The 15,441-nt window shown below is 40.2% G+C and overlaps 1 protein-coding gene across 12 annotated transcripts in view; it reads right to left on the bottom strand.

Moving 5' to 3' along the window:
- cngb1a (cyclic nucleotide gated channel subunit beta 1a) overlaps positions 1-15,441 on the bottom strand; it is an 84,786-nt gene that overhangs the window by 40,388 nt on the left and 28,957 nt on the right. For all 12 annotated transcript variants that reach the window (XM_029641120.2, XM_029641123.2, XM_029641121.2 and 9 more), the window contains 6 exons: positions 13,683-13,707; positions 13,467-13,548; positions 13,140-13,234; positions 12,887-12,929; positions 10,039-10,108; positions 9,677-9,695 (listed from right to left, as the gene is read on the bottom strand). In XM_029641120.2, coding sequence (XP_029496980.2) covers positions 9,677-9,695; positions 10,039-10,108; positions 12,887-12,929; positions 13,140-13,234; positions 13,467-13,548; positions 13,683-13,707 — 334 coding nt within the window. The remainder of the gene's footprint in view (positions 1-9,676; positions 9,696-10,038; positions 10,109-12,886; positions 12,930-13,139; positions 13,235-13,466; positions 13,549-13,682; positions 13,708-15,441) is intronic.

Genomic DNA, 15,441 nt, shown 5'->3' with positions numbered 1-15,441 from the left:
GAGAGTTGTTCATTTCAATTACATTTTTAAAAATGTAACCAGGCAAGTCAGTTAAGAACAAATTCTTATTTACAATGACGGCCTACCCCAGGCCAACTGTGCGCCGCCCTATGGGACTCCCAGCCTGGATTCAAACTAGGGACTGCAGTGACGGATCTGCACTGAGATGCAGTGCCTAGACTGCTGCTCTGGAGCCCAAACGAAGAGTTCATAAGAAGGGTCTGAGATCAAAGTCAATATTCAGACCACTAGGGGTCAATGTTTTTAGAAAGGGTTTCCAGTAAGCCTCCCTTTGCAGTTGTAGGATCTCGATGTTACTTCCTCTCTTTTGTAGAGCAACATGCTCAATGCCTGAGTATTTGAGGGAGGACATAGGACCTGATGACTCTGATCACTGAACAACTTAAAAAGGATATTACAGAGATCGCAACCTGGTTGGCTTCAAAAAGTGAACTGCTGCTGGATAGTTAATGTTCATATTGAGCTACTGATTGAGCTACTGTGTTCAGCTATGCATTGTTTTAATTATCTTTTTGCTTGTCCTATGTAGGCTTTCCCACATGAACAGGTGATGAGATTGCAGAATATTCCAGTGCTTTTCGGGATTGCTTTCATTTTCTCCAAATACTTGGTGTACTCGGTGCAAAAGACTGTGGCATTGTTTTTCTTCTTTGGTTGAGTTTTTACATATTCCTCTCTTGGTTTTTGAGATCATTGCAGCATCAAGAGTTTTGTCCTTGTATCCTCTCATTTGAATGTATGTCATTTTTGTTGTATTGTTGTCAAAATCTGTCTGGTGGCCACAGATTTGTTTAACCCTGCATAACTGGCTATATTGTAGACCATTCTTGAGGGGAAGTTGTTCAGTGATCAGAGTCATCAGATCCCACGTCCTCCCTCAAATACACAGGCATTGAGCATGTTGCTCTACCAAGGAGGAGGTAACATTGAGATCCTACTACTACTAAGGAAGGCTTACTGGATATCCTTTCTGAAAACATTGACCCCTAGTGGTCTGAATATTGACTTTATATATATTAAATATGTTTGTGAAATTGAATTAAACAATAAAGTATGTTGATGTTAATATTATGTACAATATTTAATTACGTTTCCATAGGATAACAATAGCCTAATATATCTAATATGCTAGAAACACTTGTTTTTTACATTTTTTTTTACAATTTCACTCAATCAAATAATAAATAATAAATAATTATGACACACCCCTCACTATTGTCATTGGTTGCACTAATTGCACTGTTTGTCTACATAACCTGGTTCAAGCGTTCGTGACATTACCCTGAAGAAGGCAAATGGATGCCGAAACGTTGGTGATTTACCCATCAAATTACTGGGAATTTATATAGAGTGTGCTACTCTATTCTCTTTATTTCCCTTAGCGGAGTTGCCAACAACTGGTTTTCAGGGATACAGCCATCTTCCGACTTCCTTTTGCGCTGAAAACCGGATATTCTCAGGCGTTTCTGTTACGCCTGCTACGTTAAGTTTAAACACATGGAAACTACATGTTTGACTCCATTTCATTTATATCATTCCAGCCATTCCAGTGAGCCTGTCCTCCTATAGCTGCTCCCACCAGCCTCCTCTGCTAAGCGTGTGTCCATTTATTAATTCTTCTACCTAAGAATGGTTCTCAATCAAAGACAACGATTGACAGCTGCCTCTGATTGGGAACAATACGAGGCCAAAAGCAGAAATACACAACATAGAACAAAAATATTGAATGTCCACCCCAACTCACGCCCTGACCAAACTAAAACAGAAACATACAAAAGGAACTAAGGTCAGGACGTGACACATGCTTATTTAAGATGGTGAGGAAGGCATTTTTAAAGAATAATCAGGAATGCTCTACTGACGGGATGAGGTCAATATCCTTCCAGGACACCCGGGCCAGGTCGATTAGAAAGGCCTGCTCGCTGAAGTGTTTCAGGGAGCGTTTGACAGTGATGAGGGGAGGTCATTTGACCGCAGACCCATTACGAATGCGGCAGTGATTGCTAATGCGGCAGTGATTGCGAAGATCTTGGTTGAAAACAGCAGAGGTGTATTTAGAGGGCAAGTTGGTTAAGATGATATCTATGAGGGTGTCCGTGTATACGGCTTTGGGGTTGTACCTGGTAGGTTCATTGATAATTTGTGTGAGGTTGAGGGCATCAAGCTTCTGTGTTATTTCTTAGTTTGATGTCTTCACCATTACACTCCAATGTAAAAATTGTAAAAAATAAAGGAAAACCCTTGAATGAGTAGGTGTGTCCAAACTTTTGAGTGATACTGTATAAATTTTAAAATGATTTACCTTCTTTATTATTTTCCACTAACCCTTTCACCCCTCCCCTAATTTGAGTAAACTAACGGACAACAATACTTAGGCTTCTACTTCCAGCTTATACATACTATATACATTTTACGGACAATATATTTTACATTACTTATCTTTTGTTTGTTTTTAGTCCCAGCCTTCAGCTCCACTCAACCCCTCCCATCTATCTCTGAACACCATCCAGTCCCATCCTTCAGCTCCCTCAACCCCTACCATCTATTGCATCTCTGAACACCATCCCGTTTTGATTTCTAGCTGTCATATATTTTCCCACTGTGCTGAGATGTTTCACAAAAGGTTCTGAACTTTTCTATTTTCATAGTTTATACAGATTGTAAATGATGTATTATTACATTATGGACTGATTGACTATGACTTTTCAAATCCCCCAGCAGTGCTATTTGCAGAGCTAGCTTCATGTAAATGTTGCAATTTTTCAGTCATTCCTGAACCTGCGACCAAAAACAGGGCAGTACCAAAACAAGTAATCTGATGATTCTGGGTGTTAGTTTTAGGGCATGAGGGTAACAGGGCTGGGATGTGTGAGTAATTTGGTTTAGGTTGTGTGGGTAAGTGGGCTGAGGTATATAGAGATTGGAGCTGAGAAATAGGGGTACAGTGCATTCGGAAAGTATTCAGACACCTTGACTTTTGCCACATTTTGTTGTTACAGCTTTATTCTAAAATAGATTATATATATATTTTTTCTTTCTCATCAATCTACATGCAGTACTCCATGATGAAAAAGCAAAAACAGGTTTTTCTAAATGTTTTTCACCCAATTTTTCTTTACAACAAGGACCCCCTTGGAAGTATCACATTTGCAAAAGTATTCAGACCCTTTACTCAGTACTTTGTTGAAGCACCGTTGGCAGCGATTACAGCCTCAAGTCTTCTTGGGTATGACATCACAAGCTTGGCACACCTGTATTTGGTGAGTATGTCCCATTCTTCTCTGCAGATCCTTTGAAGCTCTGTCAGGTTGGATGGGGATGGGACACATCTATTTTCAGATGTTTGAGTCCTGGCCCTAACTGGGCCACGCAAGGACACCCAGAGACTTGTCCCGAAGCCACTCCTGCGTTGTCTTGGCTGTGTGCTTAGGGTCATTGACCTGTTGGAAGGTGAACCTTCGCCTCAGTCTGAGGTCCTGAGCGCTCTGGATCAGGTTTTCATCAAGGATCTCTCTGTACTTTGCTCCGTCCATCTTTCCCTTGATCCTGACTAGTCTCACAGTCCCTGCTGTTGAAAAACATCCCCACAGCATGATGCTGCCACCACCATGCTTCACTGTAGGGATGGTGCCAGGTTTGCTCCAGACGTGACACTTGGCATTCAGGCCAAAGATTTTAAACTTGGTTTCATCAGCCCAGAGAACCTTGTTCCTCATGGTCTGAGAGTCAGTCCGTCAGGTGCCTTTTGGCAAAATCCAAGTGGGCCGTCATGTGCCTTTTACTGAGGAGTGGCTTCCGTCTTGCCACTCTACCATAAAGGCCTGATTGGTGGAGTGCTGCAGAGACGATTGTCCTTCTGGAAGGTTCTCCCATCTCCACAGAGGAACTCTAGAGCTCTGTCAGAGTGACCATCCGATTTCTCGGTTTGGCCGGGCGGCCAGCTATAGGAAGTGTTGCTGGTTCCAAACTTCTTCCATTTAAGAACGCTGGAGGCCACTGTGTTTTTGGGGACCTTCAATGCTGCAGAATTTGTTTTTGTACCCTTCCCCAGATCTGTGCCTTGACACAATCCTGTCTCAAAGCTCTACGGACAATTCCTTCGACCTCATGGCTTGGTTTTTATTCTAACATGCACTGTCAACTGTGGGACCTTATACAGTATAGACAGGTGTGTGCCTTTCCAAATCATGTCCAATCAATTGAATTTACCACAGGTGGACTCCAATCAAGTTGTAGAAACATCTCAAGGGTGATCAATGGAAACAGGATGCACCTGAGCTCAATTTCGAGTCTTTCGAGTGGCCTTTATATACTTGGCTGTTAGAATATTTATAGGTATAAGCCTAATTGATTGATTGATTGATTGATTGATTGATTGGTAGATTGATTGGTAGATTGACTGTCACACAAAACACCAGACTGCATTTCAAACTCTTTATTAATCATAAACAAACGGCATATAATGTAAAAACATCTTCATAACAATAAGATTGCTGCCTGGGCTTAGCTAGTTATTGTGTTTGTCTCATTGGACAAACACATTAACAACAGTACTAACAGTAGTGTGTACTATGCTAACAGTATGTCGACTACAAACCATGTGTGAAATATAGTGCCAATCCAACTGTTTTTTTATTGTCACGTTTCTATGCAATCTAAAATCAATTGATAGCAGTGTATTGATTCTACACGGTTTAAAATGAGAATGGAAAGTATTGGAAAAAGCTTATACTAGCTGTGATCACCCTGTCTGTCTGGAGAAAACCAAATTCCTAGGCTTTTTGAGATTCCTAGGCTTTTGGAGAAATCATTAGCATCAATGCAGTTAGAGTGAGATATTGTTTCCAAAGTTATGATTCTAACAGATAATGATCATATCATGATCACGCCTATGTTTACACAGCCATCCTAGCAACCCAATTCAGATGTTTGTTTCATATTCAACCATTTTTTTCTGGCTGTTCACACCCAGTTTTATATGGGACAAATTTGCACATTTACACTCATGTGACCTCTGAAATAGCACACATATGAAATGCTAATTTTCTATTTTTTTTTCATGTAAAAAAACAACAAACCTTTCAGAGCAAAAATAATTATTTGATCTGAGCATCCACACGAGGTCGCATATGGAGCATCAGAATCGTATCAGAATTGAGAGTCACACACGGATGTGGAATAAATCAGAACTTAAAAGATTAGATTCCATGTGTTTTTTTGTTGCTGTGGGGGGAAAGATCATATATGTCAGATATGCCAAATAATTGACATAAGATCAAAATTGAGACACCTGTGTAAACACAGCCTTTGTAAATTAGACTATATTCACTCCCATGCTAAGCTAATTCTCCTGGTTTATGAGTTCTTAAACCTAATTAGTAATTTCATTCAGGATCTCTTATCATTGGCTCAATAGTTTGTGGGAAGGAGAGGGTGAAAGTGCATGATTTGTTATAGCTGCGCAAGAACTGAAAGCTCTATTGGTTTACAGAGCCATTGACTATTTCTAGCTATGTGTATGTCAGATGAGGCTGGTGGGAGAAGCTATAGGAGGATGGACTCATTGTACTGGCTGGAATTGAATAAATTAAACGATATCAAACACATCAAACCTATGGCACCCTTAGTGGAGTTAAAAAAAACATGAGCTGGTGCACACCCAGAGAAAATTATTTTTTGTTGAGGTGCTGACTAATGGCGAAAAAACTATAAGCTGTAAAAAATCAAGAGAGTTGCACACTCTATATATAAACTCCCAGTCATTTAATGGGTAAATCACCAACATTTCGGCATAACTGTGCCTTCTTCAGGGTAATGTCATGAATGCTTGAACCAGGTTATGTAGAAAAAAGTGCAATCAATGACCAGTGTCATAATTATTTAGTTAATGCATTGAGTGAAACTGTTAAAGCATAGACAGTTGAAGTCGGAGGAAGTTTACATACACCTCGGCCAAATACATTTAAACTCAGTTTTTCAAAATTCTTGACATATAAACCAAGTAAACATTCCCTGTATTAGGTCAGTTAGTATCACCACTTTATTTTAAGAATGTGAAATGTCAGAATAATAGTAGAGAATTATTTATTTTAGCTTTTATTTCTTTCATCACATCCCCAGTGGGTCATAAGTTTACATACACTCAATTAGTATTTGGTAGCATTGCCTTTGAATTGTTTAACCTGGGTCAAACGGTTCGGGTAGCCTTCCACAATCTTCCCACAATAAGTTAGGTGAATTTTGGCCCATTCCTCCTGACAGAGCTGGTGTAGCTGAGCCATGTTTGTAGGCCTCCTTGCTCGCACATGCTTTTTCAGTTCTGCCAACACAAATTTTCTATGGGATTGAGGTCAGGGCTTTGTGATGGCCACTCCAATAGGTTGACTTTGTTGTCCTTAAGCCATTTTGCCACAACTTTGGAAGTATGCTTGGGGTAATTGTCCATTTGGAAGACCCATTTGCGACCTGACTGATGCCTTGAGATGTTGCTTCACTAAATCCACATAATTTTTCCTCCTCATGATGCCGTCTATTTTGGGAAGTGCACCAGTCCCTCCTGCAGCAAAGCACCCCCACGACATGATGCTGCCACCCCCGTGCTTCACAGTTGGGATGGTGTTCTTCGGCTTGCAAGCATCCCCCTTTTTCCTCAAAACATAACGATGGTCATTATGGCCAAACAGTTTTATTTTTGTTTCATCAGACCAGAGTACATTTCTTTGTCCCCATGTGCAGTTGCAAACCATAGTCTGGCTTTTTTATGGAGGTTTTGGAGCAGTGGCTTATTCCTTGGTGAGCGGCATTTCAGGTTATGTCGATATAGGACTCGTTTTACTGTGGATATAGATACGTTTGAACCTGTTTCCTTCAGAATCTTCACAAGGTCCTTTGCTGTTGTTCTGGGATTGATTTGCACTTCACACCAAAGTACGTTCATCTCTAGGAGACAGAACGCGTCTTCTTCTTGAGCGGTATGACGGCTGCGTGGTCCATGGTGTTTATACTTGCGTACTATTGTTTGTACAGATGAACGTGGTACCTTCAGGCATTTGGAAATTGCTCCCAAGAATGAACCAGACTTGTGGAGGTCTACAATGTTTTTGGCTGATTTCTTTTGATTTGTCCGTGATGTCAAGCAAATTTTGAAGGTAGGCCTTAAAGTGTATGTAAACTTCTGACTTCAACTGTAGCATTAGGAATATATTAGGCTATTGTTATCATATGGAAACATAATTAAATATTGTACATATTATTAACATCAACATACATTATTGTTTAATTCAATTTCACATATATATATTTCATTGTTCCCTATTTCATTAAAACATTTTGTTACAAGTCATCTTTTGGTTCAACCATAATAATCATCATCAACAGGGGGAACATATTGGGTGTACACTGATAAGCTGATGTCCATTTATAAGACTTGTTCATAAAAGAGAGAGTTGTTCATTTCAATTACATTTTTAAAAATGTAACCAGGCAAGTCAGTTAAGAACAAATTCTTATTTACAATGACGGCCTACCCCAGGCCAACTGTGCGCCGCCCTATGGGACTCCCAGCCTGGATTCAAACTAGGGACTGCAGTGACGGATCTTGCACTGAGATGCAGTGCCTTAGACTGCTGCTCTGGAGCCCAAACGAAGAGTTCATAAGAAGGGTCTGAGATCAAAGTCAATATTCAGACCACTAGGGGTCAATGTTTTTAGAAAGGGTTTCCAGTAAGCCTCCCTTTGCAGTTGTAGGATCTCGATGTTACTTCCTCTCTTTTGTAGAGCAACATGCTCAATGCCTGAGTATTTGAGGGAGGACATAGGACCTGATGACTCTGATCACTGAACAACTTAAAAAGGATATTACAGAGATCGCAACCTGGTTGGCTTCAAAAAAGTGAACTGCTGCTGGATAGTTAATGTTCATATTGAGCTACTGATTGAGCTACTGTGTTCAGCTATGCATTGTTTTAATTATATTTTTGCTTGTCCTATGTAGGCTTTCCCACATGAACAGGTGATGAGATTGCAGAATATTCCAGTGCTTTTTCGGGATTGCTTTCATTTTCTCCAAATACTTGGTGTACTCGGTGCAAAAGACTGTGGCATTGTTTTTCTTCTTTGGTTGAGTTTTTACATATTCCTCTCTTGGTTTTTGAGATCATTGCAGCATCAAGAGTTTTGTCCTTGTATCCTCTCATTTGAATGTATGTCATTTTTGTTGTATTGTTGTCAAAATCTGTCTGGTGGCCACAGATTCGTTTAACCCTGCATAACTGGCTATATTGTAGACCATTCTTGAGGGGAAGTTGTTCAGTGATCAGAGTCATCAGATCCCACGTCCTCCCTCAAATACACAGGCATTGAGCATGTTGCTCTACCAAGGAGGAGGTAACATTGAGATCCTACTACTACTAAGGAAGGCTTACTGGATATCCTTTCTGAAAACATTGACCCCTAGTGGTCTGAATATTGACTTTATATATATTAAATATGTTTGTGAAATTGAATTAAACAATAAAGTATGTTGATGTTAATATTATGTACAATATTTAATTACGTTTCCATAGGATAACAATAGCCTAATATATCTAATATGCTAGAAACACTTGTTTTTTACTTTTTTTTTTACAATTTCACTCAATCAAATAATAAATAATAAATAATTATGACACACCCCTCACTATTGTCATTGGTTGCACTAATTGCACTGTTTGTCTACATAACCTGGTTCAAGCGTTCGTGACATTACCCTGAAGAAGGCAAATGGATGCCGAAACGTTGGTGATTTACCCATCAAATTACTGGGAATTTATATAGAGTGTGCTACTCTATTCTCTTTATTTCCCTTAGCGGAGTTGCCAACAACTGGTTTTCAGGGATACAGCCATCTTCCGACTTCCTTTTGCGCTGAAAACCGGATATTCTCAGGCGTTTCTGTTACGCCTGCTACGTTAAGTTTAAACACATGGAAACTACATGTTTGACTCCATTTCATTTATATCATTCCAGCCATTCCAGTGAGCCTGTCCTCCTATAGCTGCTCCCACCAGCCTCCTCTGCTAAGCGTGTGTCCATTTATTAATTCTTCCGTCTTTTTTGCCTGTCTGTTGAACTGCCTGTCTCGCTCCAATCATCAGTGTGTGCCTGTGGTTTAGTCTCCTCTTCTATGTGTGTGTATATGTTTTTGTGAGCGACTTTTTCCCAGTCTTCCTTCTCCTTTTGTTTAAGGGGCTCTCAGCGCACCTTCCCCCCTGAAACAGAATGAGAAGAGGAGCCCAGTTAGAGTCTGCCTCATCATGGACACTAGCCATAATCAACCAATCAGTACACCTTGTAATTAACCAATCAACCAATCAATGAACCTGCAAATCACCAGCCCACTATACTGATCAATCAATCAAACTACCTCAAAGCATAACTCAGGTCACTGAAGTGTGTCCACAGCTGATATCAGACTCAAAGGAGCAGTGCCAATGTCTGGTTGTACTCTCTGTTGTCCTGCCTGTCTGTTGTCTATTGGAAGTTCAGACTTCTTTGTATACTGTTTTGGATTTTATATGACTATAATGCTGATTGTTTTTTTTAACATCATTTTGAGTTTCATGATCTGTGAGATGCTGTATGTGTATGAGAAAGTCATGAGGCCAGCTTTACTTACTGTTCTGAACAGCGTTCTCCTGTCAGAGGGGGAGACACAAAACAAAATATGTTAGACTTCAGATCCCATTTACCTACGTCCTCTTTCAGTTAATGTCCTGTTCAGTTGAAGTTTAAGAACAACTTTGAATAACAATGAAAATTTGATTATAAAGAACTCCCCCAGCCTTATCTCTAACCCAAAACCAGGGTCTTGTTCAGTCTTTGCACCAAACAGAAGAACATTTACTGAAACAAGGAAGGACTACCTGAACTTATCCGATAAGAAATGTGCTTTACCATGTAAAGTGTTTTGCTACAGTGTGCCTTAATGAATACTATCCGGGTGTGTTGTCTTGTGCTATTAGGAGGTTAGTCACTCACCGATCCACTTGGAGTCAGGACAGGCTGAGGTAACATACGACCGAAGCCCTGAACAATCCAGCCCACCACACTGTAGAAGGAGAACAGAGATGTCAGAAAATGGACTGTCTACATCATATGGCATGTTTAAGGGCTGCTATCATGCTTTACGAGTATAGCACATTTCAGGGCTATTACTATGTTATAACAGTGTTATGAATGTATTTGCAAGCCGTTCCCATGTTATAGCAGCGTAGAGAATGTGTCAGACCACTGGGAAGGGAAAGGGGATACTTAGTCAGTTGCACAACTGAATGCATTCTACCGAAATGTGTCTTCTGTATTTAACCCATTTAACCCTCTCAATCAAAGAGGTATGGGGGCTGCCTTAATCGTTGTCATAAGCATGGCATTTCCTGTTAATTATAAGCTGCGGCCATTTTGTCACCTACTTGGGCTGTTTCTCCTCCTCACTGTCATGACAACAGATACAGTGGCAAGAAAAAGTATGTGAACCCTTTGGAATTACCTGGATTTCTGCATAAATTGGTCATCAAATTTGATCTGATCTTCATCTAAGTCACAACAATAGACAAACAGTGTGCTCAAACTAACACACAAATTATTGTGTTTTTCGTGTCTATATTGAACACATCATTTAAACATTCACAGTGTAGGTTAGACAAAGTATGTGAACCCCTAGGCTAATGAATTCTCCAAAAGCTAATTGGAGTCAGAAGTCAGCTAACCTGGAGTCCAATCAATGAGACGAGATTGGAGATGTTGGTTAGAGCTGCCTTGCCCTATAAAAAACTCATAAAATGTGAGTTTGCTATTCACAAGAAGCATTGCCTGATGTGAACCATGCCTCAAACAAAAGAGATCTCAGAAGACCTAAGATTAAGAATTGTTGACTTGCATAAAGCTGGAAAGGGTTACAAAAGTATCTCTAAAAGCCTTGATGTTCATCAGTCCACAGTAAGACAAATTGTCTATAAATTGAGAAAGTTCAGCACCGTTGCTACTCTCCCTAGGAGTGGCCATCTTGCAAAAATGACTGCAAGAGCACAGCACAGAATGCTCAATGAGGTTAAGAAGAATCCTAGAGTGCCAGCTAAAGCCTTACAGAAATCTCTGGAACATGCTAACATTTCAGTTGACGAGTCTACGATAAATCAAATCTAAATATTTTTTTTAGTTGTCACATACACATGGTTAGCAGATGTTAATGCGAGCGTAGCGAAATGCTTGTGCTTCTAGTTCCGACCATGCAGTAATATCTAACAAGTAATCTAACATAACAATTTCACAACAACTAGCTTATACACACACAAGTGTAAAGGAATGAATAAGAATATGTACATAAAAATATATGAATGAGCGATGGCCAAACAGCATAGGCAAGATGCAGTAGATGGTATAGAGTACAGCATATACATATGAGATGAGTAATCTAGGGTATGTAAACATTATATAAAATAGCATTGTTTAAAGTGGCTAGTGATACATTTATTACATCAATTGTTTTCATTATTAAAGTGGCTAGAGATGAGTCAGTGTGTTGGCAGCAGCCACTCAAAGTTAGTGATGGCTGATTAACAGTCTGATGGCCTTGAGATAGAAGCTGTTTTTCAGTCTCTCGGGCCCGCTTTGATGCACCTGTACTGACCTCGCCTTCTAGATGATAGCGGGGTGAACGGGCAGTGGCTCGGGTGGTTGTTGTCCTTGATGATCTTTTTGGCCTTCCTGTGACATCGGGTGCTGTAGGTGTCCTGGAGGGCAGGTAGTTCGCTCCCGGTGATGCGTTGTGCAGACCTCACTAGCCTCTGGAGAGCCTTACGGTTGTGGGTGGAGCAGTTGCCGTTTCAGCCAGTGATACAGCCCGACAGGATGCTCTCGATTGTGCATCTGTAGAAGTTTGTGAGTGCTTTTGGTGACACGCCAAATTTCTTTAGCCTCCTGAGGTTGAAGAGGCGCTGCTGCACCTTCTTCACCACGCTGTCTGTGTGGGTGGAACATTTCAGTTTGTCTGTGATGTGTACGCCAAGGAACTTAAAACGTTCCACCTTCTCCACTACTGTCCCGTCAATGTGGATAGGGGGCTGCTCCCTCTGCTGTTTCCTGAAGTCCACGATCATTGCCTTTGTTTTGTTGACATTGAGTGTGGCGTTATTTTCCTGACACCACACTCTGAGGGCCCCTTGAGTTGGATGTGTGCACGGCCACGCAGTCATGGGTGAACAGGGAGTACAGGAGTGGGTTGAGAACGCACCCTTGTGGGGCCCCAGTGTTGAGGATCAGCGGGGTGGAGATGTTGTTACCTACCCTCACCACCTGGGGGTGGCCCGTCAGGAAGTCCAGGACCCAGTTACACTAAACAAGAATGGTGTTCATGAGAGGACACCACAGAAAAAAACACTGCTGTCCAAAAAAAGCCAAAGGTAGGTCAACCTGTTATTAAATCCAAGGGTTCACATACTTTTCCAACCCTGCACTGTGAATGTTTACACAGTGTGTTCAATAAAGACATGAAAACGGATAATTGCTTGTGTGTTAATAGTTTAAGCAGACTGTGTTTGTCTATTGTTGTGACTTAGATGAAGATCAGATCAAATTCTATGACCAAATGATGCAGAAATCCAGGTCTTTCCAAAAGGTTCACATACCTTTTCTTGCCACTGTACATAACAATACAACAGCGTTATAGAGATAGCAGAAAAATGTATTTTTTCATTAAACTGTTCAAATAGTTCCCTTTACAACCTCTGTACAATCTGTAATATTTACATGAATAAGTACATATTTGTGTATCAAATGTATCAATGAGCTTGTAGTGTAAATACAAAGCGTAAACGTCTGTGAGACTCACTTTGCTTTGGCCTCCTCTTCAGCTTCCGGAGATTTGGAGGTCACTGCAAGGGCAGAACAAACAGCTCATAAATATGCAACAAATGTAAAAAAAAAAATATATATATAGGCTTGCTGGTGCATGAGGTTTCTAGCCTCAGAACAAGATATAAGATTGGTGATAGGCTGTGGAACCAATATAGAGTAACCTATTGCTCAGCACCCCCAAGCATCCCTATAATAAATATGAGGATCTCTGCGTGTTAGAAGATAACCTTTCTGTGGGCAGGCGGCCTTGTCTGAGACGTCTTTGTTGTCAGCTGGCTGTGGAACCACCTTCTCAAAACCCTGTTTGATCCACTCATACACCCTGAGAACAGAACACACCACACACAGGCACAAACACACACATTAGAATGTCATTGGAGACAACAAAGTGGGTAGAAGAGAGAGATTGAAGGGAGAGGCATTCATGCACACACACACACACACACACACACACACACACACACACACACACACACACACACACACACACACACACACACACACACACACACACACACACACACACACACACACACACACACACACACACACACCTGGGTGGGATTCCCTTCTCTTCTTGAGGCTCTTCATCTGACATAACCTCCACCACAGGAATATGAGGAAGAGGCTCTGCATCTAGAGATAAGGAGTTGATCATCATCATCATCATCACCCCCATCCCAAAATCATCAATAGAACCACACGCAATGTCATGAATATTATCATGCTAGTACTTCTACCCACAGAAAAAATATGTTGTTAGCTCTCACCTGGGACATCTTGGATAGCATGCACCTGAAGGAAACAAACATTCACAGAACATCTGTCAATACTCAACAATAACAGATAAGCATTGTAATGAGTCGTAAGTAGTTTGTGTACATTCAGAAAGTCTTCAGATCCCTTGAATTATTCCACATTTTGTTGTGTTACAGCCTGAATAAAACATTTATTAAATATATGTTTTTTTTTACCCATCTACAAACAATACCACATAATAACAAAGTGAAAACATGTTTCTCGACATTTATGGAAGAAAATATTACAGAAAGTCTTTTTGAGTCTAAGAGCTTTGCGCACCTGGATTGTTCAATGTTTGAAAATTATTCAAGCTCTGTCAAGTTGGTTGTTGATCTTTGTTAGACAGCCATTTTCTTTCCATAGATTCTCATGCAGATTTAAGTCAAAACTAACTAGGCCCAATCAAGAACATTCAATGTCGTCTTGGTAAGCAGCTCTAGCGTATATTTGGCCGTATATTTGTGTTTTTGTTTATTGTCCTGCAGAAAGGTGAATTTGTGGTTCTCAGTAATGTGTTTGATTTGGCCCAAACATAACTCTTTGTATTCAGGAAATAAAGTTAATTTCTTTGCCACTTTTTAAAATATTTTTAAAACTTTTTAACTTAAAAAAAAACTTATTGCATGGAATATTTGTATTCTGTACAGACTTCCTTCTTTTTACTCTGTCATTTAGGTTAGTATTGTGGAGTAACTACAAAATTGTTGATGTATCCTCAGTTTTCTCCTATCACAGCCATTCAACTTTTTTTTAAGTCCTCATTGGACTGAAATTGCTGAGCGGTTTACTTCCTCTCCGACAACTGAGTTAGGAAGGACGCCTGTATCTTTGTAGGGACTGGGTAAATTGATATACCATCCAAAGTGTAATGAATAACGTCACTATGCTCAAAGAAATATTCAATGTCTTCGTTTTCTATTTTTACCCATCTATCAATAGGTGCCCTTCTTTGCTAAGCATAGGAAAACCTCCCTGGTCTTTGTGGTTGAATCTGTGTTTGAAAATCATTGCCTGACTGAGGGACCTTACAGATAATTGTATGTGTGGGGTACAGAGATAAGGTAGTCATTCAAAAATCATGTTAAACACTACTATTGCACACAGAGTGAGTCCATGCAACTTATTATGTGACTTGTTCAGCAAATGTTTACTCCTGAACATATTTAGACATGCCATAACAAAGGGGATGAATACGTATTGACTCAAGACATTTCAGCTTTTAATTTTGTATTAATTTGTAAATATTTCTAAAAACATAATTCCACTTTGACATTATGGGGTATTGTGTGTGTAGTCCAGTGACACCAAATCTATTTAAAATTCAGGCTGTAACACAACAAAATGTGGAAAAAGTCAAGGAGAGTGTGTTCTTTCTGAAGGCACTGTAGGAACCTGCACATATACACAACTCTGGACCTGAACAGCTACAGGGTTAGAAATATGTTTCTCAAAATGCATACTACCGTGCTCCGCATATTGGAGCATGGGAGGGTCAGAGTATGAGTCCAAATCAAAAGTACGCGAAACGGAGCACGGAGAGCACTTCTCGGACGAGTACTCCATTTGTACATGTTTTGAAGGATGCATTGACGCAAGCTTCAACGGAAAGTATGCGTAGAAATATGACGGAACCATGTCAAAAAAACGACGCAAAACTTCTGATAATCAATGGTGTCCATTATTTGAGCTGAAGCGAGAGAAAATAAACCCTGACTTTAGAATGAAATG

Source organism: Oncorhynchus nerka, linkage group LG28 (genome assembly GCF_034236695.1).
Source record: "Oncorhynchus nerka isolate Pitt River linkage group LG28, Oner_Uvic_2.0, whole genome shotgun sequence".
Lineage (NCBI taxonomy): Eukaryota > Metazoa > Chordata > Actinopteri > Salmoniformes > Salmonidae > Oncorhynchus > Oncorhynchus nerka.
Note: the sequence above shows the minus strand (reverse complement) of the source record. Positions and strands in the feature narration are given on the sequence as shown.